Genomic DNA, 27,697 nt, shown 5'->3' with positions numbered 1-27,697 from the left:
GAAGTTGAAGTCACAGTGCTTAATTCTGAAGTTTATTCATACATGGTTAAGTATCGTTCTGCATTAAATCATAATTCAGGTCCATGTAATAAGTAAATAACTGATTTACAGTTTTGAACTTGCATTTTAAATAATTTGACTCACGTTTATGAAGGGAAGTGACAAAATTGATCCCGATAAATGCTCACTATGGTGAAAGGCCCTGAGGTAAATGCTGAGATTAAGGCTGTGAGTTTAATTCTCCCTTCCTTTTATTACTGACATCGTGACACATTTACACCGTCGTTGCCATTTGGAGATGGCATGCCAAGTCAAATAGAGTTTGACCTGGAGGAATATTGATTTTGTGATGAGAAGAACGTGGATTTTGTAACGTGAATCCGGAAGTTTTCTTAATTTGATTAAATTTGTATGTGTATTGAGTTTACGATGTATATCCTCAAGTTATATTGGGGGAGATCTTGAATCTGTGCAATGGTGTGAAATAGTCCTTTTCATATTTCTCCCGATTGAAGTTAACTATCATTTACCTAGCTCCTGTTGTTTTTACTTTTACTTATATGTTATTTCTTAATAAACCTGATCTGTAATGAGCCTGAAATCAAGAGCGGGATTTTTCGTGCCCGCCAGCGTCGGGCGTGTTCGGTGGTGTGAGCGGACAATATGGCAAGAAGGCCAAAAATTGGCACGTCGTCGTGAAACCAGTTTGCGATCGCCTGCTCAGCCCATCGATGGCAGGCCGCGTTCCCTGCCATGGGACATTGGGAGCCTCATTGTAATACACCAGCATATCATTATAAGGCCAGCCTGCCGGACTCATCACCCCCCATGCTAGATCGCCCGCCCACATTGGCGGGAAAACATGCCGGTGCAGAACACGGCTTGACAAGTGTGACGTGCAGAAGTTGGGACTTACCACCAGGGCCTTGCTCATATTGCGGACATCCGATGAGCTGAAGATGCTGGACCCCGACAGCAACGGCACACTGGAGGAACGTCCATGGCATGCTGGGTGGATTCTCATGGACATGGCTCTGCTACGAAGCAGCTCATGGAAGTTGGAAAGTCATGTTGATGCTCACAACGGATGATGGTTGAGGGGGTGGGAGAGGAAGGTCTTGGATCAACTGGGGGGGGAAGAGGTGTCGGGGGGGTGAGGTTGGGGGGTGGGGTGGGGAATGAAGGTGTCAGGGGGTGAGGTTGGAAGGGGGCGGGAGTACAGGGGAGGAGAGGGTAATGGGGGAGAAGATGGTAACTGGGGAGGTAGGTGTAAGGGGGGGGAATGGAAGGTGTAAGGGAAGGTGCTCGGAGGGGGGAAAGAGTACGGAGAGGGATTAAGGGTGGAGGAAGGAGTGCGGCGAGTAAAGGGAGCCTGGGGGAGAAAGGAGTGCAGAGATGGGAGGGGACCAGGGTGAAAGGAGTGCAGAGAGTGGAGGGAGTAAGGGTGAAGAAAGAAGTAAGGGTGGAGGAAGGAGTCAGGAAGGGGGCCGAAGTGAGGCTGGAGGAAGAGGTAAACTGCAGGAAGGCGTCGAGAAGGGAGAAGAACTAAGGGTGGTGGAAGAAGTAAGGGTTTCTGAAGGAGTCAGGAAGAGAGAGGGACTAAACGGGCAGGGAGGGAGAGTCCAGGGGGGTGAGAGGACTAAATCGGGGACAAGGGGTTCCAAGGGCGAAGGGTTTCGGGAGGGGGGAAGGGGTTCCAGTGGGAAAGAGATCCAGAGGGGGAAAGGGGCTCTGGGGGAAGCAGTCCTGTGGGGGAAGGAATCCGGAGGGGAAAGGCTGTCCAAGTGAGTGTGCAAGGGAGGAGTCTGAAGGGTCCATGACTGCCTCCTGGGGAGTGGACTGAGGATGGGAGTGGTATGAGGGAAGGATGAGAATGACCGAGGGCAGAGTGAGGTGATAGGGTGGAAGGGTGAGGGTTCGACGGTAGTGATAGAAGGGACGGCGAGGGTGGTTGGTGGTGACTTGGAGGCAGACATGGACCCTGGGAGTGGGAAAGAGGAGGTCGGGGATATGGATGGGGATGGGATTTTCGGGAAGGGGAGGAACGTGCATGTTCACCAGGACATCCCCGAAGGAAAAGGGTTGTGGCTGGTAGGTCATGGAGGGGAGATGGAAGGTGATGCCAGGAAGGTCAACTGTGATGGGGGAAAGGAAATGGGTGACTGGAGGAAGATAAGGGATGGGGAGCGGAAGTAAAACAGAATTAGCACCATGGTGTTCAAACCGAAAGTGAAACTACAGTTGTGGTGGGCAAGATCAGGTGCGGCATGATAGTTTGATCATTGGATGGGCGGAGATGCAGGTCAGCTCAGATGGACAACTGAAGACGAATCCCAGCAGGCAGCACTGAAAATGCTTAGGACATTCAGCCGAGTGTGTTACGGGAAGGATCTGCATGCGTGGGAGAATGCCTGCATGAGACTCCAAAAGGCCCTGCCACACACACACTTCTCCCTCCAGAACAGAGAACGAGGTTGAGGGGCTCACAGGCAAAGGGGACTCAAAGAGAGAGGACAGCCTCTGAGATTCCTGAGTGGATAACCGAGGGGTGTCCAGCTGCCGCTCCTCCTCCCTTCAGGTAACTGAGGGCCCCAGCCTGACTTGTTGAGGGGAAGGAGCACCTGAAGGGACGTTGAGGTGCCCCACTTCCCCCTCGTGTTGCCACAGCAGGGTCCCACGATGGAGTGCAGGTCTGTGTGCCTCTCCACGTCAGCCGGACCAGGGTCTCCATGGCATTCACCATCCTCCCCATGAGACCTCCATACGCACACATGTGGGCACCACTTCATCAGAGAGCTGGTGGATGCACTCATCCAACTTGTGAGCCACTCTGTTGAGGGCTTCCAACAGCTCTGCGTGATGTCCCTACACCTTCTGCTGACTCTCCAGGATGAGTTGAAAGGCTGAATCCAGAGGTTTGTCATCTGACTCAGACCTCTCAGATGCCTCTTCCCCAGCAGTCCTCCGAGTGCCAGGGAGCTCGGCAGAATCTGCCTCCTCCCTCTGCAGACTCGTGTCCATGCGGTGACCCCGAGCCTGCTCTAGATCTAGGTCCCACCGAGATGTGTGTCTGCGCTGGTGGAGGGTGTGGGTAAGCGCTGTGATGGGTCTTCCAGGCTGATTATTTCCAGCTCTTCAATGGAGGAGGTGCCCTCTTGGCTGGAGGTGAGGAAGTGATTGGAGCTGAGGGACTGGCTGGCTGAGGGTGTCGGTCACTTGGCAGATCTCCCTGTGAACCAAAATAGAGATAATTAGTGTGTGGCAGCAGAGTCAAAAGCAGGAGAGAGAGCGAAGTTGCATTGAGGGAGGGATGATGTGGTGCAGGATCTTCAGGTGGGTGTTCGCCGCTGACCTCACTGTCACCGCAGGCACAGTCCATGTCCTCACCAGTCAGCACGATGACACACTCCTCAAAGTGAGTGAGTGGCCTAATGTGGGCCACTCCAACCCCAGCCTGGGACCTCTCCCTGCTGATGTGAGCAGGCTTCTCCTGCATGAAAACAGATGGAGAGAGTGTGAGCAGGACGCATGGCACTACATAGAATGTTTGTGTGGTGAGCGGAGCCATGGACAGAATGACGACGTGAGCTCCAAAGGATATGAGTCTGATGGAGATGTGGGGGTGTGAGAGAGAGTTAGTGGTGTTGTTTCTTGAGGTGTGAGATCCCTGTGGATGTGTAATGGGTTTGTGAGTGTGTGAGTTGAGAGCGATGAGAAGAGTGACTTACCCTGGCAGAACGGATGAGACCATTTCTCTTGTACCAGCACTGGGTGGCTGTTCTCTTTTGCAGGACATTGGCACTGACCGCCGCTGCCACTGCCTCCCATGCTGGATTGGTGATGCCGCTGGCCCTCCTGTGGCCAGAGCAGGAGTAGAGGACATCACAACGGGCCTGCACGGTGCCCAAAAGGCACTCGAGGGACGCATCACTAAACCTGGGGGCTGCAGTCTTTTTGCCTTTCGGGGCCATGTCTTCCGTGCAGCAGTCATGGGCTGGAAGCACTGAGAGGTGTGCACGTGGCTGGACTTTAAATATGGCGCCCGACATGATGAAGCGACGAGGTGATGGCGTGCCGGGCGAATGAGAGCCTGCCCACCATGGAAACAGCGTGTTTCCCGGGAAGGCATAATTAATGTGGCGGGTTTGGGACAATACAGCATGAAAAGCCGCCATTGCGGTCGGCGGGTAAAACATTGTTTTACCCGCCTGCTCCTGCACTTAGTGCAAACCTGGGAGGATTCTGCCCAAATTGCCTGTAAATATTATTTGTCCATCAGTCAGAGAGAGCAAGAGAAACTGAACCAGAAAATGGCAAGGGATCACTGGTCAGCCATACCCAGAGTAACCCACCCTGGAAAATGATACAGACCCAGGTACCAACAGGTCACCACCATTTCTCTCATGGCTTCTAAGAAGCCAAACCTCTGCCTGCCTGTTATAAGCTAAATCTCATCAGGCAGAGCCAGGAGTAAGGACCCCCTACACTGACAGGTCTTGCTAGCCTGAATCATTTCCATTCACAGATATGTTGACTAATTTACAGGCCATTCAGCCCAACCCATCAATGCCAGTGGCTATACTTCACTCAAGCCTGTCCCATCTTTTCTCATCTAGAGCTACGATTGTAACCCTTCCCCCTCAGATGCTTGCCTAGATTCCCCTTAAATGCATCTATACTCTGTTTAACCAGTTCCTATGGAGTGAGTTCCGAATTGTTACCACTTTCTGGGTGAAGTTTTATCTGAAGTCCCTATTGGATTTTTTGGCTACTATCTTGTATTGATGGCCTCTAATCATGCTCTTCCCCACAAGAGGAAACATTCTCTCTGTATCCACTCTGTCAATACCTTATTTGAGCCGAAACGCACGGACAAGGCTGTCTTTTTCCTGATCGGCCTTCTTACCCATGGGACCAAAGAAACCTGGCAAAGGTTTGGGTAGGACAGGGAGGAACTGAGCAATTCTTCTCACTTAAAGGCTGGCAAGTGCTGTGATTTCAGGACGCATGAGGCATGCAAGAAGTGGTCAAGAACCCATAGCAGCACTTGCACCTGCCAGTCAGCACTGGAGATCGTTGATGGCTGTCACCCCACTGGGATCGGGTCCCAAAGAATTTCATGGCCCCTGTTTCCAGTGCACTTATCTGCAGTAAACAGGTTATTGTTCACTTGGGCACACTGCCTCCTAGGTTACTACACACAAGATATTTCAGTTCATTGGAACTGTGGCCTTGTTGTCAATGCAGTTCTTCACACGGGGCACAAGAAAAAATTTGGAGAACAGCCAAGTTGAAACAATTGATGGCAGCTTAAGTGGAATCAAATCTCATCTGAAGAATGTTCAACTTTTAAGTCTAAGTAAATTGCTGGAAGCAAGCAGTGACATTATATCATGAGTTAGAATTAGCAAAATAAAAACAAAGCGCTGGAAATACTCAGTAGATCTTCAAAGAAGAGTCACATTTGACCCAAAATGTTAACTCTGTTTCTCTCTCCACCAAACCTGCTGAGTATTTCCAGCACTTTCTGTTTTTATTTCAGATTTCCAGCATCTGCAGTCCTTTGCTTTTATCTTGGAATTAGCACATCTGACTGCAGCAGCAAAGGACAAGGAACAAGCTTACGTCTTAGAAGTGCTTTAATAGAAGGCTGCAGAGGAGCATCACAAGCTCAAGGAAGAAAGAGAATACTACAAACACAAAGAGGAGAAAAGGGAACATCAATGCGAGCACCTGGCAGCACTATACAAATTCTAGGCAGAGCGAAAATGAAAAGCAGCAATGGCATATATTGAACTGGTGGAAAAAGGCCCATCAACGGCAAATCCAAATGGTCATTTTGGAGTTTCACAAGCACAGGGAATTGAGGAGCAGGTGGTATTCAGTTGGCCCATGTCCATCAGTTTGCAGGCAATTCATTGGGCCAAACAATTAGCCTACACACTGTGTGAGCTTTGGCTGGAACAGAAGGATGGTGCAAGGAAAAGCTGAGTGTTGCCGGTACAATAAAGTGAGATTCAAACCATCAAATTGCTGATCTGAAAGAGGACCACTTTACGCAACCAGAGAAAGTATGAGATATGAGAATGTTTGATGTGTGTTGACCTTGGGCAGAATGTCAATTCGTCAGAGAGACCGAGAATGGGTACGATATGAGCTTAAACCCACCAACAAGAAACCAGCATGCCCAGATGTTGAATGGTGCCGACAAGAGCCGGAAACTGTTTCGAGTTATCAACAGTCACAGATTGCAACTCTTTTTGAGTACAATCACAGTTCTTGGTTTCCAGGAGTGGGACATGAACCCACAACCCTCTGATTCAAAGGCGAGGGTGCTATGAACTGAGCCACAGCTGTTATCAGCTTGTTTAAGGTCCAGAGTTGGATTTTTTTTCTAAGGGGTGTTTTTGGCACACCATCCGGATCAAGAGAGGGAGGAGGAGGAGGTGGTGACATAGCAAGGAGCGATCTGAAACAGCAGGACAGGGGCAAGAGACAGCATTGAAGAAGGAAGGCTGAGAGATGGTCCTCATTTACAGACAAGCTGTTGTGCTTAGTGAGAAGAAATATTCTTCATATCTGTGCTCTCAACAAGGGCTTTTTTGGGGGGTTGGGATTGAGGGAGTAAGGGGATGGGGTGGGGTTCAGGCAGACTCTACAGTCCAATGTCAATGAAGGAAGAGAAAAACAGGAAATGTCATCAGGTTTCCCCTGTGCTTGGTCCAACCAGCGATGAGAAGCAACATCTGCCAGAGCAGATGCAGACACCTAGGCAACTGGGACGAAGGGGTGAGGAAGGAGGGGCAGGACGGCTCCAGAGTGTGAACCTAGTACAATTTTCACCAGTGCATTCCATTGTTCTGCCAACCCTCGTTTTCCATTCTCCGGAGTTCCACCAACGTGAGATGAAAAGATGCAAGTCAGCCTTAATGCAACAACTTTCCCGGTATTTTATTGCTTATTATTTTACTATTATTTACATCATAAACACCTGAGTGACCCACAAAATGACATTACTGATGCGGTGGCCTCCGCTGACAGATACTCCTATGAGGTGCTCCCCCTGTGGATAAGAATGAGGTGGAGGCAGACTGCTCACTAGTGCCTCTTGGGTGTTGGGGGCGTGGGGTTGGTGGATGGGCATGAAATGCAGGTGGAATGTCTTTATTAACAACTCATAACTATGTGGATATATACAATAGAAGATACGGGTATGGAGCTGACTCCACCCTAGGTCTTCACTCATCTTTGTCCATCTCTAGACTGACCCTTGCTCTGGGTCATGTGCCTTACATCACTGTGTGGGCGGTACTGTACTCAGTCCCAAATTAACCATGTATGTACCAGATCCTTCTATTACAGTCCCATTCTCAAATAAGGTCACAGTGAGTAACACAGGAAGGTATTTGTTTTTATTTATTCTTTCACGGAATGTTGGTGTCGCTGACTAGGCCAGCATCTACTGCCCATCCCAAATTGCCCTTGGGAGGGTAGTGTTGATCACGAGCTGCCTTCTTAAACCGTTGCATTCCATGAGGTGTAGGTACACCCACAGTGCTGTTAGGGAGGGAGTTCCAGGATTTTGACCCAGCGACAGTGAAGGAACTGTGATATGGTTCCGAGTCAGGATGGTGAGTGGCTTAGGGGGAACTTTCAGGTGGTTGTGTTCCCATGCATCTGCTGCCATTGCCCTTCTGGGTGGCTTGGAAGGTGCTGTAAAAGAAGCCTTGGTGAGTTGCTGCACTGCGTCTTGTAGATGGTACACACTGTGCACCAGTAGTGGAGGGAGTGAATGTTGAAGCAGGTGGATGGGGTGCCAATCAAGTGGGCCGCTTTGTCCTAGAAGATGTCGAACTTGTTGAGTGTTGTTGGAGCCACACCCAGGCAAGTGGAGAGTAGTCCATCACACTCTTGACCTGCACCTTGTAAATGGTAGACAGGCTTTGGGGAGTCAGGAGATGAGTTACTCTCCTCAGATTTCGCCAACCTCTGACCTGCTCTTGTGGTCACAGTGGCTGGTCCAGTTCAGTTTCTGGTCAATGGGTAACTCCATTATTGTGTTTATAGTGGGGGATTCAGTGATAGTAATGCCATTGAATGTCATGGGGAACTGGCTTCAAGGAGCATCTCAAAGGAGGAAAGAGAGATAGAGAGACAGAGACATTTGTGGAGGGAATTTCAGAGCTTAGGACCTTGGCAACTGAAGGCACAGCTGCCAATAGTGAAACAATTAAAACCAGGAATGCTCAAAAGTCTGGCATTAGTGGATTACAGGTATCTCAGATGATTGTGGAAATAGGGGAGATTACAGAGATAGGAAGGAGCGGGGCAGGTGAAGGGATTTGTAAACAAGGATGAAAATTTTAAACTTGAGCCATTGCTTAACTGGGATCCAATGTAGGTCAGCAAGCACTGAAGGACGATGGGTGAATAGAACCTGGTGCGAGTTAAGGCACAGGCAGCAAAGTTTTAGATGACGCCAAATTTGCGGAGGATAGAATGTGCGAGGCCAGCCAGGAATGCATTGGAATAGTCAAGTCTAGAACAAAGACATGAACGAGGATTTCAGCAGCAGATGAGCTGAGGTGGGGCAGTGTTGGATGATGTTACAGAGGTGAAAATAGGTAGTCTTAGTGATGGCACAGATATGTGTTTAGAAGCTCATCTCAGGGTCAAATATGACACCAAGGTCATGAAGTCATTAATGTATAAAATATTATTGGAAAATATTTTTCATTTAAAGTAGAGGTTTAGTCTGTGGGTGTGTCTTAGTTGGATTAAAGTCAGCTAGTCGGGGTGCTTTGAGGTGTGCTAGTTTTGAGATGTAAGAGAGGTAGTGTGCATTTGAATTTGTTGAATAGACCATTCAAGAAGGCGAGTGAAATCTGGCACCTAGCTAGCAGAGACCAAGCAATATGTTTATATTACTAATAAAATTGGTGCTATGAAAGGGTTTTTATTGTTAGAAGAGGCAAGTTAAAAGAGGCTGGTGATACAATAAGAATTTACATTCAATGAGCTGTACTAGTTATAACTTCAGCAGTTTTCGTGTGTGCAGAGCAGAGGCAATGTAAGATCAAAGTAGCTTTAAGCCTACAACTGTCTCCACAGGAACCAAAGTGAAAGGAACCTCATTTTGAATTCATAAGGTGAAAATGCTTTGCCTGGTGTCTGGTTAAGACTATGAGTTGCTTTTGCCTTAATGGAAATTAGTTTAGGAATTTGTTAAAAGTTATGATAGTAGTAATTTGTAGCCATGTATATGTATGTAATTTGTGTAAATTAATAAAATGTTTCATTTAGTTTAATATAAAACCTCTCGAACTGGTGCTTGGTTCCTGAATTTAGAGTTGCATCTCAAACACACCGCTTAAAATATAGGTTATGACAGTTGTTTAAAGTTTCCCTCTGGGATTTTTAAATAACTCAGCTTTACCAAAAGGCTTTCTCATAACAGGTTGTGAATAGTCTGGTTCAGCCTAAGACAGTTATCTGGGAGAAGAATGGAGTCAGTTGCTAGGGAACAGAATTTGTGGAGAGGTCAATCCTCAATCTTTTCAATATTTAGTTGGTGAAAATTCCTGCTCACCCAGTTCAGAGAAGGTTTACCAGATTTAAAGCTGTTATGGGCGGGTTGTCTTATGAGGAAAGGTTGGACAAGCTAGGCTTGTATCTGCTGGAGTTTAGTAGAGCAAGAGGCAACCTGATTGAAACAAATAAGATCCTGAGGGGACTTGACAGGGTGGGTGTCGAGAAGATGTTTCCTGTTGTGGGAGAATCTAAAACTAGGGGTCACTCTTTAAAAATAAGGAGTCGCCCATTTAAAACAGAGATGAGGGGAAATTTTTTCTCTCAGAGGGTCGTGAGCCTTTGGAACTCTCTTCCTGAAAAGGCAATGGAAGCAGAGTCTTTGAATATTTTTAAGGCAGAGGTGGGTAGATTCTTAGTGAGCAAGGGGGTGATAGGTTATCGGGGGTAGGCAGGATGCAGATTTGAGGTTACGATCAGATCAGCCATGATCTTATTAAATGGCTCAAGGGGCTGAATGGCCTTCCCCTGCTCCTTGTTCTTATATTCGTATGTATTGGACAGTCTGACAATTTAGAGATGGTAGAGCAGTCGAGAGAGATGGTGATAAGGTGGAACTGCAGAAAGAATACTACTAAATTTAAAGAGGGATGTGATAAATAAAGAGCAGTCATAAGTTTGTGTAGGCCATGTGGTTTATGCTTAGCTTTATTTTTGATATTTGATATTTCACATCCGTCATCTATTAAAAATTAAAAACAGGGAGGGGTCTGAAGATTCAAAAGATTGATACCACTTCCAACAAAACATTGTGACAAACTACAATCACAAATTACATCGTGTGACAGACACTATTCAAAATCTCAGGTAACTGTCCCACAAAGCAATCAGCAGTCATAGTATCAGAGGAACAATTAGAAGTATGAAGTACTTTAAATGAGCTGTATCAGTCGCAACTTTGATATATTAAATATCAAACACAAAAACATTTGATGCTAGCACGAGGAGTAAATGCAGGAAGAAGGTTCAAACATGGAGGAAACAAGGTGAAAGGGCTGGCATAGGTGAGATTCCAGACAAGCATATATAGAGTAGGCAAATGAGAACCAGGGGGAAAACTCTCCGCTGTTTGGAGTCATACCTAGCACAAAGGAAGATGGTTGTGGTTGTTGGAGGTCAATCATCTCAGTTCCAGGACATCATTGCAGGAGTTCCTCAGGGTAGGCCCAGCCATCTTCAGCTGCTTCATCAATGACCTTGCTTCCATCATCAGGTCAGAGTGGGGATGTTCGCTGATGATTGCATAATTTTCAGCACCATTTGTGACTCCTCAGATACCAAAGCAGTCCATGTCCAAATGCAGCAAGACCTGGACAATATCCAGGTTTGGGCTGACAAGTGGCAAGTTACATTCACACCGCACAAGTGCCAGACAATGACCATCTCCAACAAGAGAGAATCTAACCATCACCCCTTGACATTCAATGGCATTACCATCACTGAATCTCCCACAATCAACTTCCTGGGGGCTACCATTGACCAGAAACTGAACTGCACTCGCCACATAAATACTGTGGTTACAAGAGCAGGTTAGAGGCTAGGAATCCTGTGGCAAGTAACTCACCTCCTGACTCCCCAAATACTGTCCACTATCTACAAGGCACAAGTCAGGAGTGTGATGGAATACTCCCCACTTGCCTGGATGAGTGCAGCTCCCACGACGCTCAAGAAGTTTGACATCATCCAGGACAAAGCAAGCCGTTTGATTGGCACCCCATCCACAAACATTCACTCCTTCCACCACCGACTCACAGTAGCAGCAGTGTGTACCATCTAAAAGATACACTGCAGGAACTCACCAACAGTCCTTAGGTAACACCTTCCAAACCCACGACCGCTACCATCTAGAAGGACAAGAGCAGCAGATACATGAGAACACCACCACCTGAAAGTTCTCCAAGTCACTCACCATCCTGACTTGGAAATACATCACTGTTCCTTCACTGTCACTGGGTCAAAATCTGGAACTCCCTTGCTAACAGCACTGTGGATGTACCTACACCACATGGACTACAGTTATTCAATAAGGCAGCTCACCACCACCTTCTCAAGGGCAATTAGGGATGGGCAATAAATGCTGGCCTAGCCAGCGATGCCCACATCCTGTAAATGGATTAAAAAAAAGACCCACATTTTACCAGTAGGATCAAATTCATAAAGCCGGCGGCATCTTAGCGGCAGAGAAATAAGAGAGCAGAACTGCCATAAGGAACAGAAATCACCAGGGCATGCCAGATGCTCAATTAAACCAGCATAGATATCCATCTACCTATAACCCGATCCCCTTGAAAGCACGTCGCTGAAATTCTGAAGAAGAAAATGTGACACCCGAATGGAGAGATAAGAAACATTCACATAGTAATATGTAATGAAGATCAATGCAGCCTAAATGTAAAAGCCGTCAGTCATCAGAACCAGCATCATCAGGCTGATCACTGTTCAATAGCACAAAAAAACCCCAAAAAACCGACTTCATTCATAACCAGGTTATGCATATTTGTTGCCCAGTAATGGTAGAAAGGGCATCGAGAAACAGTGAGCCTTAATTGTCATCCCTTGATAAATATTTTCACCCAGTAAGCAGGTGTTCCAATGTCTGCCCCGTATGCTGAGCAAATTCTCCTGTCTCCACTCCAGCTGAGCAAGACACCACCCCCAACATCTCCACCAGTGGTGTCAATAGTTGGAAAAGCACCCCTCCCCAAAAAAGACCAGAAAAGGATTAACCGCTAAACCTAGTGAAAGGTTGACTGGTAGACAGTAAGTCAAAGTAGCAGGCAGATATCTTAGGGTTATACCTCTGGATCAGCTGTAGTAGGACTTTCATCTGAGCGAAATGAGCAGCAAAGTAATATGGGAATCAAAACTAAAATGATACCCTCCTAAGCAGGAATCAATGACCATTTCCTCCCCATTCCCCATCCCAACAACCCTATGAAAGATTTACCAATATCACCCAGTGAGCTGTAAGTCATGGGTTGCACAGACCAAATCAAAACTACCCCCAATTGAGTTTAAAGCCTACATTGTAGCACACCCCAAAACCCCACCCCCCGCCCCTGTCCCATCAGAAATTCTCATTCAAACACCCTGTTTTCCCATTACATTCCAAGGAACCCACTGGCTACTTTATCACCACTAGCTGCCTCTTATAGATTACTCTCCCCAGCTTGGATTTTCCCTTACAAAGTAACACTTCCTCACCCCCATAATGACATTACCCATCTCCAGGATCCTTGTTGGCCTGATGCCTCATGTCTTATTCCCCTGAGCATTAGATCTGAATTCCCCTTATGTGGTACTCCTCTGACCCACTGTTGGCCTTCAGTACCTCTACCTCTACATCCCCTTCCCCCCATGGACTGAATTTTACTGACCTTTCCTGCTCCCCAACATGGTTGGATTTTCCCACCCCACCCGTTTTACTGTAACAACAATTTCCCAGACAGAGATGCAGTCCACTGAATATTCCATTCCGTTTCTCTTTAGCCCTTATGTCCCATTTCCTCATCTCTTCCCTCCTGCCTCCCTCCTTCCTGTCATCCTTTCGCTTTCCTACTCCATTCTCTCCCTTTCCTCTTCTCCAGCTTCATCTTCCCCTTCTTTCCTCCTATGCTTCCTGCTTCCCCTTCCTGCAATTCTTCCTCTTCCCCATTGTTATCAGTGTATCCCCTGACCCTGCAAGAAATGAATAAATCTTGATTCCTTACTTGCACCATTAAGAGAGATCAACCAATGCTATTTAAAGCGTTGCACAGTCCGGCATTCTAATTGCATTACAGTGTGAGTCAGATGCCCAGCAGCGAGAGAGAAACACACAGAGAGGCCAGAGGGACAGTGTAAGAGGCACATAAGTTAGAAACTGGGGTAACAGGGGGCTGTAATTGAAACTAGATTTGTCACAGTTAAAAATGATTTGATTACTGGTGACCTAAGAAGCTGGCGGACTTCTTCCTGAATCAAAAAAGTGTAAAGCTCTTAGTGTGCACTCTGCTATAAAGTCGGATATGCAGGGGACTGTGAGATCTACCAATGTATTAAAAGTTAGCAAGGGCTTTGGACAATGATTGAATTCCTCATTCCTTTTAGATAAATTCAGATGGCCAATTGTACCAGGTAAAATTGGTTTCCTGTCAAATCTTGCAATCAATACAGCTCTTTTTAAATCTACTATAGCATTTGCTCCCTGATATTTATGAGCATCCAGTTTGAAAAACTCCACTGTTTCTGTGTGTTTTGAACATTCCACAAATATTTGCCTATGTGAGGAGTTTATATGAAATACGGGCAAGCACAGGCACAGTGATAGTGCACCATCAATTTGTATGTCTGTTCCACAATGCACTATTTTGAGATGCCAGTTTTAAGTTTTATGGAGTCATAGGATGAAATCTTGTGCCCACCCCAGCGGGGGAGCATTTGATCAGGCGTGTTTCTCACATGTCGGTGCAGGCTCGATGGGCCGAAGGGCCTCTTCTGCACTGTGTGATTCTGTGATTCTGGGAGGGTAGCAGATGGGGACCCCGTCACCTTCCTGCCCCACTGTCAATTGAGGCCTTTAAGTAAGCAATTAATGCCCACATAAGGGCCTCATCCCATCACTGCTGGTAGTAACCCAGCAGCGAGCGAGAGGCTCGCCATGCAGAAAGCACGACAAGTAAACTCGAGCTCTGGGGGTGGGGGGGGGATCCATTGTTCAAAGGTACTTGGTGCCTGATTGAGGTATCTGGGCTGCTGAAAACCACCTGGTGGCGCTGCTGAGTACAGAGGAACTGCAGGCCTCTGATAGGACATCAACTGTCGGCACGCACGACTTCTGCCCCAGGGGTCCTTGATCCTGGGGGAAGGCCCGCTGCTGGACTGTTAAGTGCCCGAATGGCACAAGAGGTAGCGGAGCCTCTTCGAAAAGATGTGATTTGGGCGTCTTCGCTGGCTCTGTAGGCCTCTGTCGCCTGCCAAGATTCCAACCATAGAATCATTACGGCACAGCAGGCAGCCATTTGGCCCAGCTCTCTGTGGAGCAATCCAGTCAGTCCCTTTTCCCCTATAGCCCTGCATGTTTAGATCCATCAAGGGCTTATCGAATTTCCTTTTGAAATCACTATTCATCTCTGCTTCCACCACCCTCATGGGCAATGAGTTCCTGGTCATTACCACTAGTTGTGTTAAAAAAAAAAGTTCTTCCTCACATCCTTCCTGCATTTCTTGTCCAAAACTGTAAAGTTGTGTCTCCTATAGTCCTTGTACTTTCAGCAAATGGGAACATATTAATTTCACAGTTAAATTTTGTCAGAAGAAAATGTGACAATAGAACAATACATATAAGCAGCTCTATTCAGAAAGGCAGAATCATTACCAAACTTTGTTCTGCTCTATGTGATGCCAGACAGACTTTTATCAAAGTGAGATTGGAACATCAAGCTCCATTGTTCATGGGCCCATTAGGTGGCACAGACAAGAGAAATGGCTGCTATTAAAAACACCAAATTAAGCATGAAAAAAGACATTGAATCCTCTTTGTTATTTCCAAAAGGTTTATACTGTGGCACTTTGAGTCCCATTTCCTCAGGGAACATTGAGTTAAATTGGATAAATTTCAGTGTACCATATATCATGTTGAAATGCCCTTTGCTTTACTAAAGAAAGTAACATTTATGGAGATGATTGTAAGAAAACTGAAGTTGGAAATAGTTGTAAGAATGAATAGGACATTATGACTGTAACTGACCTGTAGACTTCCAGAGCAGAGCAGTCATCTATCATAGCTTAGAATTTTATGTTTGTGGAACTGAGCAAGCACTCACACAAACATTTGTTTAGTGGCAGTAAATGTGACATAAATTGACTTTGTGTCAGCTCATTGCAAATACATATGCAATGGCTTCTAGTCCCACTCCTGCACTATATGTCTGGAATCCCTAAGGATCTAACCTTGGCCACCCTCTACTTCTCATTTACGTGCTGCTCCTCATCCCAAAGCACAATGTTAGGTTCCACATGTACACTGACAACACTCAGCTTTATCTTATCACCACCTTTCCTGACCCCTGCACAGTCTCTGATTTCTCACAATGCTTTTCCAACGTCCGATATTGAGTGAACCGAAACTTCCTTTTTCTTAAATACTGGAAAGAATGAAGCCATTATCTTTGTTATCTTCCACAAACTGGTTCCCTACCGATTCCGTGCCTTTCCTGGATGCTGTCCAAGACTGAACCAGACTCTTTGCCAGCTTGATGTCTTATTTGATTCTAGGATGAGGTCCTGATCACATATCAGATAAGGGATTGCCTACTACCTCTTCTGTTCCACCTCAGCCCATCTCCTGCCAAAATACTCATCCACATGTTGTTACCTTCCAGACTTGACTATTCCAGTGCTTTCCTGACCAAACTCCCATATACTACTCTTTGTAAACTTGAGCTCATCCAAAGCTCTCCTGTCAATATCTTAATTTGTGCCAAATCCTATCACCATCACCCCTATGCTTGCTGACTTACATTGGCTGCGAGTTGGGCAATGCCTCGACTTTAAAATTCTCATTGTTCTTGTTCCTGTTTTACAATAGTGACTACACTCCAGATGTGCTTCATTTGCTGTAAAGCACTTTGAGGTATCCAGTGGTTGTGAAATGCACTATATAAAATGCATGGCCTCACCTTTCCCTGTCTCTTTAAATTCCTCCAGGCCTAAAAAGCTCTAAGATTTTTGCATCCTCCCAATTCTGGCCCCTTGCACAACACCAATTTTAGTCACTCCACCATTGGTGGTCATCTGTCCTAATATCTCCTTATGTGACTCGGTGTCAAATTTTGTTTGAAAGTTCTCCTGTGAAGCACCGTGGGATGTTTTACTATATTAAATGCGAGCTATTGAATCATTGGCAGTATTTAATGGAGGTGACAAGGGTCTCGCCTGCCGGCTGGAGACCTGACAAGAGCCCCACATCACCTCTTTTTGGGAAGGCCTACTGGACAGCAGTTGGCCTTCCCTGGGATTGAGGACCCTGGAGGGCAGACTGAAGGCTGCTGGCCAGTCAGAGATCAGCAGCTCTTCATTGCTCGGCAGTGCCACCAGGAAGGTGGTGGCTGCTGTCAGTACTACCCCCACCTAAGGCCCAGGATTGTCGAGGTAATTGGGCACAGATGAATGATGGCAGGAGGAAGGGTCGTGGGGGATGGGAGGATGGGGCTTTTAGAACCCCACCCCCACCCTTTGCAATGCCAGGTCCCTCAGTCAGATACTGAATGCCCAAAACAAGAGACTTCTCCTGGGAGCCCGCAAGCAGCCCAACAGTGTTTGCTTTTCCGGCTTCCCGCAAGGCAAGTCCCCCACCTGCTGTAGAGTCAATACCATTGATGGTGATGCTTTAATTGCCCACTTAAGGCCCCAATTGGCAGCGGGGCAGCAAGGTTGTTCACGGACCTTCCTGTCCCGGACTTAATTGGGGTAGAGGTGGGAAGGTGGTGGCACCCCTCCACCCGATTAATTGGTCCCCCCACCACCAAACTCACCACGGGGGTGGGCATTAAATTCTGTCCATTGTTACAGATTGAAAAAACAGAGACATAATGGAGGCACAGAAAACAAAGGCAGAGGATTGTGTGTTTCTTTTATCTTCCATTGGGAGATAATGTCATTCCCAAGCAGGTCTTTCGTCTTCACAAGCATATGGCTCAAAACATCTCATTCAACAGTGACACGCTTAGTAACAGGTTCTCTTTCATCAGTTACATTTACATGTCATTTAAGAAGCACTGTCCTTAGAAAAATGTGCAGTAATGAGCCATCATGAAAAGATGCAGAATATTTGAAAAGTACAGACAAAAAGAAAGAATCAGTTATGAATGCTGATTTGGTGTAGGCAAATTGGAGATCTCATTATATAGTAATGCACCCAGTCAAGGCTCTCAAATATTCTGAAAATATTACTGAGGCTCTTTTTCATGTATTCCAATTTGGAAAAGCTGTGTGTCATATAAGACAGGCCTCACATTAGACAAGCTGAATTAAGAAATTTATTGCTAGTTAAAAATGTAAAGGTTCACTCCCTGGTCTGCATTGACTTGGTTAACCTAGGGCAGTGGTAAGATGTCTGTAGTTGGTCGCTATCCGTGGAACCTGAGAATGTCCCTTTTTTTCAGCCTTACCTCATGACCCAAGCTAACATAGTACCCAATTAAAGAAAGGGGCCAATCTGATCCAGGTAACAACAGAGCCAACATGTCCAATATCAATACCTGATAAAATGATGCAGTCCATCAAGAGGAGTGAATTTGAGGAATATCTGTGTAGGAATAATCTGATAGCTACAAGCCATTATGAATTTAGAAGGGGAAGATCCTACGTGATCGTTTTCCCTGACTGTTTTGAGGAAATATCATACCAAGGACATAGCAGGCAGAATTTTCCCACAGGCTTTGAGACCCCCAGCATCATAACCAAATGAGGGTCCCAAGCCCACACTTGTTGGGAGCCAGACCAGGGGTGCCCCTTTCCCAGAGGGGGCCTTCTAATTGGTTACCTATGTGTTCGCTGTCCTGTTTGGGTCAGCGAGCAGGCCCTCAATGCTGCTGGCCCAATGACAGAGTTGGCAGCTTGAGAGCCTCGGCAGCATCACCAGGAGAGGTGGGCACTGCTGAGGCAGGCCTGAGAAAGTAGGCATAAATTTAAAGTAAAAGATCAAAGCAGCCAGGCAGGCATGTCCCTCGAATCGGAGGGGAAAACCCTCTGGTGGCAGTGTTTGGGCTGTGAGTGTGGAATTTGCTGCCAGTGGCCCATGCTTTTGGCATGGATCCTCTGGCTCCGTTGTATCCCTGGCCTGGCGCATGCAGAGGCCGCCTCCATGGGTCTAGCGGCCTCCACACATGGAAGGGGAACCGCTCCACCACCGCCAGAATGCCAGTGGCCCCTCTAAATTGCCCCAAAATGGGGTCTCGGCTGCCTATGGGAAACCTCCCCAGAGACAAGACCGCGCAGTGAAGCAATCGCGATGAGGCTTCCTGCTATTTTCCCAATTCCCCTCACCTTCAAGCCTGCTGCTCCGGGGCTAGGAAAATTCAGCCCCATAATGACACAATATACCTGTATTTCCAGAAAAGCTTTAATAACCACCTGCATCAAAAGCTGTTACTGAAACTAAGGGCTGAATTTTTCAGAGGACTTTGAAGTCCCACTGCTGGCCAGTTAAGAGAGGTGGGGGGAGGAGGGTGGAGAGGGGATGGGGTGAGGGGGGAAGGAGCAGGTGAGAGGAGGGGAGGAGGTTGGGGATGGGGAGAGGTGGAGGAGGTGGGGGATGGGGGGAGAGGGGGTGGGGGGAGGGAGAGCGGAGGGAAGGGATGCACCAGCGGTGCCATTGTTGTCTGGCAGCCATCAAGGAGGGCCCTCCGTGGTACCCACTTAGAGGTCACCAGGGCTTCCCAATGTGGCAGCGGGCCTTCCCAACACGGGCAAGATACCGGAGGAGAGCGGGCAACGACTCTTAATTCGCAATATGCCATAGCAGCGGGTAAATGTCGGACTCCCCTCCCGACATCAGCCCCCCCACCCCCCTACATTGCCAAACCTCCAGTCTCCCAGCCCATTGTCGATGTCCCCAAAAGGTGGGAATTCAAACTAAAATCAAATTTTGAATACAGAAGTGACTAAAAGAAAGGATTGCCTATTTGGTAGATGAGTGTTAAGATGCAAAAGTATTCAGTGGAGTTCCACAGAGTTTACTGCTGGAGCCCTTACTGTTGAGAATCTATGTAAGTGACTTAAGATGCAGAAACTGAAGGCGAAATGGTATAGCTTTGAACTATACTAAAATGAGGAGGGTGGCAGCTGTCAAGATGAACACAACAAAGAGAGTAAGATATCTGGAATTGGGCAATTCTGTGGCAGTTCAAGTTAGTGTAAGTAAAGGCAAGATGCTAGAAATTGGCAGCAAAGATGAATGTCCTATGTTCACTCTGGAAGACATAGAAATTGTTAAAGGCGAAGCAGAAGACAATCCGGGAGTGATGATAGATTTCACACTTAGCATGTCAATCGGTGTTGAGCGGCAATAGACAAAGCAAATAGGATGCTTCATTACATTGCTAGATTCTTTGGGCATAAACCAGAAGAAACCACATTGAAGCTGTACAATGCCCTGGTCAACTCAAACCTTGGCTGTGAAATTTAGTGAGGGCTCTGTGTCCCCTACCATGCATCCACCAAGAGACTGGGGGAACCTCAAGGGAAACCATCATTGGCTAAAAATAGCCACTTACGTCATTTCGCTGGGGCTCCAGCAGAGTTACAATGAGGTCTGGAAGAATCCTCAGGGAATTTCAGGCCCCTTGTCCTCAACTTGTGTCACCAAAGCATAAGGGAAAACTGAGGATGATGATCCCTATTATCAAAGGACTTGAGAATAATCAGTTGGGCAAGAAACCTGAAGCACCTGCGCAACCAAACCTCAGCGAAAGTCATCTTCAAGAAGGTGAGAAAAAAGTAAAGATAACTAAATTTTCTCACTAAAAAATGCAGTTCCATGTGTGTCCACTTTGCTATTCAAAATGTAACTGTTCGACAAAAATGTCCGCTAATATCAAAAAAGTTACAAAGATGAATTTTCATCGATGTTCTCCTATTTCTTCCTGTAAATAAGCTGTAGACATCCCAGGAAAATGGCATTCATACATTTTACAGAGTTTAGTGGCCCTTTTGCTGAAGTAACGAGCGAGAGAATCATAATGGAAACTAATCTCCAATTCCTCTCAGAACAATGAGAAGTTAATATGTAGGCCATTGGGTGTGAAGCACTTTGGGATGTCCCGAGGACATGCAAGTGGAAATTCTTTTCATTCTTTAGCAAAATAATTAGAAAGCACTAATAGATTTTTTTCTGTACTCAGCTCAGAATTTTGCTTTGATGCACAAAAATATTAACAGAATTTAGGCAAGATAACATGTTCTTCTTCAGGATTTTCTTACAGCCTTGATAAAGGCTAATCTGCTTGGCTAACTAAAGAATTTTAGTAGGTCTGGCAGCACCTGAAAAGAGCAAAAAAATGGTTCTTCATGTGTAGACATTTTGGCTTAGATTTGCAGCTGCAAGTGTGGTTTAATTCCAAATGGTTAATGATGGGTTTTAGACAGCCTCAAATTGAAATATGCTGTTTGCACTCAATTTTCTGAAATTAGATTTGGACAGCTGCAGTGTGCACATTAAAAGTTGGAATGAAAAGTTGCATGTAAGTGAAATTTAAGGGCAGGGATAATGGCAGGGCAAAAATTCCAAAAGCCTTCTGAAAAGCTCAGTATGTGCACAAGTCTAAAGGCAAGTGGGGGCAGCCCAATATATGGTTGATTACCTGTTTGATGGTTCATGAAATGATAGAGGTGGCCTTCTGTGCTACATCACTGCAGCATCTCAATATGTCATTAATGCAGCACACCCGAAAGAAGGTGAGGTTAGATTTCAAACCTCTGACTCTGCACTCTTGTGCATCCCTCCCTCCTTATGCCCCACAACAGGTTGCTGTGTCTTCAAACCTGTGTCTAGGCTCCTCAGTCTGGAATTCCCTCCCTAAACTCTCCTGGTTCTCCACTTCTCACTGTTCCTTTAAGAAAGCCTTTGAAATCCACCTCTTTGTCCAAACTTTGGCTTTGCTCTCCTCCTTTGGCTTTGCAACTTGTTTTTGATTACACCATTTCATATTTCTTTGAGAAAATTTTCTGCATTAAAAAGGCTATATAAATTCAAATCCTTGATGATGCAGATGATGTGCTGTGCTTATGCTGTTTACTTACCCTGTGTCCTTACAGCATATGGCACAACACTATATTTGGCTCTCTAATGACCTGAAACATCTTGTGATCATTGTCAGCTTGGGGTGCCAGGGCCTGCAGATCTGGTTCATGGCATCTTGACAGGTGCAGCCAGTCAACGTTTAGCAGACAGTGATCATTCTGGCATGCCTTCTTTCATGAAGTAGCATTGAAAGTGCAACATACTGTGATTTGGTTATTTATTGAAAAGCATCAATTTTATGAATTCACATCTGTTATTCATGACAGATGGCCAGCCACTTAAACTTCCTTCGGGAAGTGGAGACACCAATGCAAAATGTGTTAAGATCTGTCTGTAGATGCAGGTGTGCACAGAGAACTCCTTGCACAACTTGCTCTGCCTAGCATTCTTTGTTGATCCTCCTCTTCCAAATGCCCTGGAGAAGAAGATGCCAGTTGGAAAATCCTTTGGTGCCATTAATGGTGATGGGGCGGGTGCGGGGAATGATATATAATTTACCAAATGGTACAAAGGCTCTTGAGGACCAAACAATTAGTGAGAAAAAATAAAGTGGCTGAAATTACTATATTCTTTTCATGGCTTTCCATACGCTCCTAATTGCCTCAGAACCATTATATCCATGAGGGGCTTGTTTGACATCTGATGTTCTGAAAGCTAGAACAGTGAGAGAAAGCATGGAGAATGTCCCTGCCATCAATTAACATCTGAATGAAGCAACTGCTTGATTCGGAAGGCATTTCCAAAGCAGTTAGTCCCTCACCCCAGGAAACCAAGGATTCAGCTAACAGTGAGAGGAGTAACATGTTTTTCACTGCGGTTGGAATGATGTGAGCAGAACTTCTAGTATCCTCTGCAATTGAACACTGTAAAAGTTTATTGGATATATTGGGACAAAAATCTCAGCCTTTCTGGCACACTCCCATCACAATTCTATCAGAGTGACTTTAAAAGGCTGGAAATTAGTCTGGGCCTACAAGTCTTGGCCTTAACATTAGATTTTCTGTAGACTTTGTGATGGGGAATTCCTCCGTCAATTCCTTACAAGGTCAGCAACATAAGAGAGGATTGGGGTGGGGACAAGAAAATAAGTGTAATTTATTTGACCCCCCACCCCACCCCTTTTTATCTAAACATCTCATCAGCAGCAGAATTTCTGACTTTCACATTTCTTAATTGCTACTGTTCATTAATGTTTTGTGATATTTCAGGGACAACCATCAACTCTCAGCATGCTGGACTTACTGAATGTGGCTCGTGACATTGCTCGTGGTTGTCAGTATCTGGAGGAGAATCACTTTATCCATCGGTAAGTGGTCACAAGCTTTGCAAGTGGCATGGCTGGCAGGTATCAAATGGCACATCCTTTTTAATGATCTTTATTGTGGATCTTTTTTTTTTAAAACAAGACCTGGTGTTGTTGTTATTTACTGGTGTAAATGCTCTCCAAGAAATGAAAAGGATTTAGTATACACCACTTTCACCTCTGTACTGGGATAAAATCAGTCAAGGATGTTGGGATGGAAATCTTCTCTTTAATTGATATAGTAATGGATGTTATTGTGCTATCTCCCATTATTGCATGTTTCTTTTTGAAATGATTTGGCTATGGCTAGTCAGTTGTAGCAAACATGGATTACTGATAGGTTAATTTTTAATTAATGGAAATTACCTCAATTTGACAAGTAAGTTGCTTTAAAAAGCAAAAGTCCAGCTACCAGATAGCATTTGTCCAGCCTCCAGCAACCACTGCAAGATTGTTATCAGTTATGAACATCAACTGGTCATGGAACCCAAATGGCTTTTTGAAAGTTCCTGGTGCAGATAAACTTAAATCAGGCCCCCTGTTTTGTGATCTCAAATCAAATAGTCACAGAAATTTAAAATTTTATGTTTTACTGTTTGACCAATGTAATAACAGCAGCTTAAAACCAATAATAGAGATCCTGGATCTTTCCCATGTGGGGAATCATCACGTAGATTTGCAGTTCTAATCATTTATTTCTGAGTAGCTAATTTTTGCAATTAGTTACATAGACCTGCACGTCACACACATTTCTTCACAAAAAATTTAATAAGATTTAAGTGCTGTAGGTAATTTTTCAAATAAATTTATGTTTGTAACCCAAATATGTTATTGTAGTACTTCAAAATTCCCATGCATGCATCCCCCTTACAAATAATTGCCATTGGAATGTAGCTTCCTCAGTCATGCTACATTTTTTTGTTTGTAATTTTTGTCCCTTTGATGGGAGAAAGCAAGAAAAAAAATGCTTTCAGACCTGAGGTTGACAGATTGTAAAGGCAGAAAAAGAAATATATAAAGATGCAAAATCATCCTGTACAGTAAATATTCATCACATTGAATTATTAATTTTACATGGCATTGCCTATATTACTTATTAATATAAGGTCCCCAGTGGTGCATCTCTTCCTCAATGAGTCCTTGTTGGTTCATCATTCACTAGGCAAGTTCTGATTCTACTCCTCTTACTGAGTGATTCCTCAAACCTGATCTTATCCCTGCGTTAATCCCTAATATCACAGTCTATAATACCACACCTCTCCCCAAGTGAGTCACTTGTGCCGCTCCTCTCCCCAGGTGCGTCTCAGGTGCTGCTCCTCTCCTCAAAGGAGCACCTGTGCAGATTTTCTTCCCAAATGAGTCCCAAGTGCTGCCCCTCCTTACAGGTGAGTCCTTGAAGCTATTCCTCTCATCAAGTGACTCCCTCTTGCCACTCCTTTCACTGAGGCAGTTCTCCAAGTTATTCTTTTCCTTGAGTGAGTGTCTGGAACTGCTCCTCTCCCTGAGTCAGTCCTAAATGTTGCTGCTCTCTCCAGGTGAGTTCCTGATGCTATGTCTTCTCCCTGAGTTAGTCCCTAGTGTAGTGCTTGATACACCCTTAATTCTCGAGTCACCCAAATGCTTCATGCTATGTAAAAGACGGATGAAATATCACAGTGGTACCTCAGTTAAAGACCTCATTCACATTATCGCAGTTCCAATAACACATCCTTGGAGGGTCAGCATAGATCATATGCTGAAATTCTGGACTGGAGCTTAAAATGTTGACTCAGATGAGAATTCTGCTAATTCAGGCATGCTGAAAGAACTTGGCAAGATTCCAAGTCAACTGTTACAGCACAAGTTCTGATTGCAATAGCTGATTTTCTACCTAAGGTGAAAGCATGCAAATGTTTAATTACAGTGCAGCCATCTGCCTAAATCGATAAGAATACTGATATTTTAAGGATTATATCTCAAACCAATTGTTCTTGACTTTGGCTTACATTATTGGTTCAAAGCGTTTTCTCCAGGCAGTTTTCAATGATTGAGTACACAAGATGTACTTGCTGTGTAATGTAAAGAGCTGTGAAAAATGAGATATTCACAGGACTGTAAATGCTGAGAAGTATCCATGTACAACTAACCACTACCCTCTAAAGATATTCATCTGAAGATCAAAGAGAAGACAAGACCAAAGGTCAGATGTGTCAATCTTAGTTTAATGTTATGCCCAGTTAGACAATAATAGGACAGACTTAGCACACTCCTGGCGTCATTTGTACCTATACATACATTATATATACTCATTTATACATATATAATAAACATTTTGCATTTACTCCACTCTGCCAGCTTTCACCCAGGCATGACTGAGCAATCTGTAACACACATAGTTTTATATTCACCTACAAGTAGAAATTCTAAGATTTAAACCCCCCTCTCCTCACCCTCAGCCTTTATGTTGGCAATTACTAATAATCTAACATTGTTACTTAGTATCAGCTGTGTGTAGATTAAATTTATATTTTCACACTCACAATGACACTATAGTGAAGGCACTGACTGCTGTATTATTAAACATACAAATTAGAAAGTCTCGTTTTTAATGATCTACTGATCTAGAGGATTTCAGGCAAGATGACAGTTTGGCCAATGATCTTGGCACCCCTGGGCAAAGAGACAAAAAATCAGCCAGGACTCCGGCAACAAATTAGTATCCAGTGGTCCCTACTGAAAGTGCTTGTGTGTGGGTGTCAGGTGAGGACAGGATCAACTTTGTCTGTGTTGCAAAGCCAAATCACTTAGCAACACTCACTATGAAGAATCATGCATGAAGCATGATAGCAGTGACAGACAGTCGCTGGGACAATGGAACCCCATTCCAGTATGTGTCAACTCCTTCTGGAAAATAGGTGAGGAAATGAGAGAAAATCAGGGGGAAAGTTTACCTTTTTCATTTTCTGTTTGTTAATAGGGATATAGCTGCAAGAAATTGCCTGCTTACTTTCAAAGGTACAGGAAGAGTGGCTAAGATTGGAGATTTTGGAATGGCTCGTGATATATACAGGTAAATAAAGAAAATACTGTAATTTGCTATATTTAATAATCAGTACTTAGAATTAAAAACACTGTTCAAATGAAGAATTTGGCTGTACACTGATAACCTTGCATATTGAACCTATTTTAACAGTTCAATCTACTTTTTCTTATTCCACTAACAGAATATTTGTCAGCCTGTCTATCCGAATATAATAGAAAATGTGCTCCAACTATACTAGGGCTTTATCAATCCTAAATAAAGAACCAGGCAAGTTAAGCTGTGCATTACTTAAAAGAGAGTAACACTGTAACCTGGGTGTTATACAGTTTATTGTAGTCAATTTCCTGTGGAATTGCACATAGAGTATAACTTCCAGATAAAGCTGTGTTGCAAGGTATAGGATAATTGGACCATGATGCACAGATATAATACATTCCCAATTTTAAAATTATACATTATGTCCTTATTCTTAGATATTTTAATTTATATTTTAGTTACAAATAGCAAAACATGATCATTTAGGAAACATAGGGTGGAATTTTCTGTGCCCACTGGCGTCGGCCATGTTCGGGCGTGAATGGACATAATGACAAGAAGGCCAAAAAAACATTTTCAACACGTTGTGAAACCAGTTTGCAATCATCCGCTTTGCCCATCAGTGGCAGACTGTTTCCCGCTGTTGGACTTCGGGAACCTCATTGTAATACATCTGCATATTATTATAAGCCCAGCTCGCCGGAATTATCCCTCCCACACTGGATCGTCTGAGCACATCATTGTGGCTGGCGGGTAAAACATAATTTGCACTTAATTCTGGGATGATTCCACCCATGGAAATGGAGTCGGTTGCAGCATAGGGTTTTCACGACAGTACACGTTTCACAACAGCATATATAAGGCATGCACGTGGCGGGCTGCACTTTGCTTGGGACTTCGAGGTTTGTTTGCCTACCTTGTTTCGGGCAGCACTTGCAGTCATTAGCGCCAGGCTTCACAGACCACTTTTAGGGGGAATCATGGGCAGGTCTCTACCTACCAGACCAGCCATAAGGCGTGGATGGCTTTTCAATGGCTGCAGGGCAAGGGCTTGCTTGGGGGAGGGGGAGAAGTGGCCTCAGGCAAGAGAAGAGGCTGCAGGGCGAGGGCTGTTCTGGGGAAGTGGGGTATCCCAGGGTTTGTGTGGGGGCACATGCAAGTGGCCTCAATATAGTGAGGGCTGAGGAGGCAGTCTTCAGAGGAGATGAGGCCAGATGGATATGTGAGGGTGTGTGTGACACAATGGATGGCGATGACCCCTCAGCTGGCAGTGAGTGAGATGCCAGAGAATGGGCTTGAGTGTGTGAGTTTAGGAGGATGAGATGGTTGCCTTACCCTGGCGACACAGATAAGATCATTCATCCTTGAATTGCATTGGATGGCCAACCTCCTCTGTGCAACATTGGCACTGATCACAACTGCCATCGCCTAGCAAGCCAGAGTGGTAATGATGCTGCCCCTCCTGCAGCCAGATGGGGAGGGTAGAGGACATCACAGTGGGTCTCCACTGCATCTAAAAGGCGCTCGAGGAATACGTCACTAAACCTGGGTGCTGCCATCTTCTTGCCTTTCGGAGCCATGTCCTCTTTGCAGCAGTCCTGGGCTGAAAGCACTGAGAGGTGTGCGCGCAGCTGCACTTTAAATGTGGCGCCCGGCATGATAAAGGGGCGAAGAGACGGTGTGGTGTGCCCACCCGCCATCGAAACGGCATGTTTCCCGGGAATGCATAATTAATGTGGTGGGATTGGGATGATGCAGCTTGAGAAGCTGCCATTGCGGCCAGTGGGTAAAATATAGTTTTTCCTGGCCGCTACCACATTTAGTGCAATTCTGGATGATTCCACCCATGGAAATAGTTGGTTGCAGCATAGGGTTTTCACTACAATACAAGTTAAGAACCTGGAGACACAAAACTGCCACATGACAATACTGCCACTAGCAGGAGAGTCTAATTACAGCATAACAA

The 27,697-nt window shown here is 45.3% G+C and overlaps 1 protein-coding gene across 1 annotated transcript in view; it reads left to right on the top strand.

Moving 5' to 3' along the window:
- The window catches only part of LOC144689335 (ALK tyrosine kinase receptor-like), a 274,691-nt gene that overhangs the window by 228,512 nt on the left and 18,482 nt on the right, over positions 1-27,697 (top strand). Inside the window, exons 15-16 of the mRNA XM_078556369.1 lie at positions 22,579-22,676; positions 25,630-25,722. Coding sequence (XP_078412495.1) covers positions 22,579-22,676; positions 25,630-25,722 — 191 coding nt within the window. The remainder of the gene's footprint in view (positions 1-22,578; positions 22,677-25,629; positions 25,723-27,697) is intronic.

The sequence above is a fragment of the Cetorhinus maximus genome, chromosome 14 (genome assembly GCF_964194155.1).
Source record: "Cetorhinus maximus chromosome 14, sCetMax3.hap1.1, whole genome shotgun sequence".
Taxonomy (NCBI): domain Eukaryota; kingdom Metazoa; phylum Chordata; class Chondrichthyes; order Lamniformes; family Cetorhinidae; genus Cetorhinus; species Cetorhinus maximus.
This window is presented reverse-complemented; position numbering and strand designations above follow the sequence as displayed.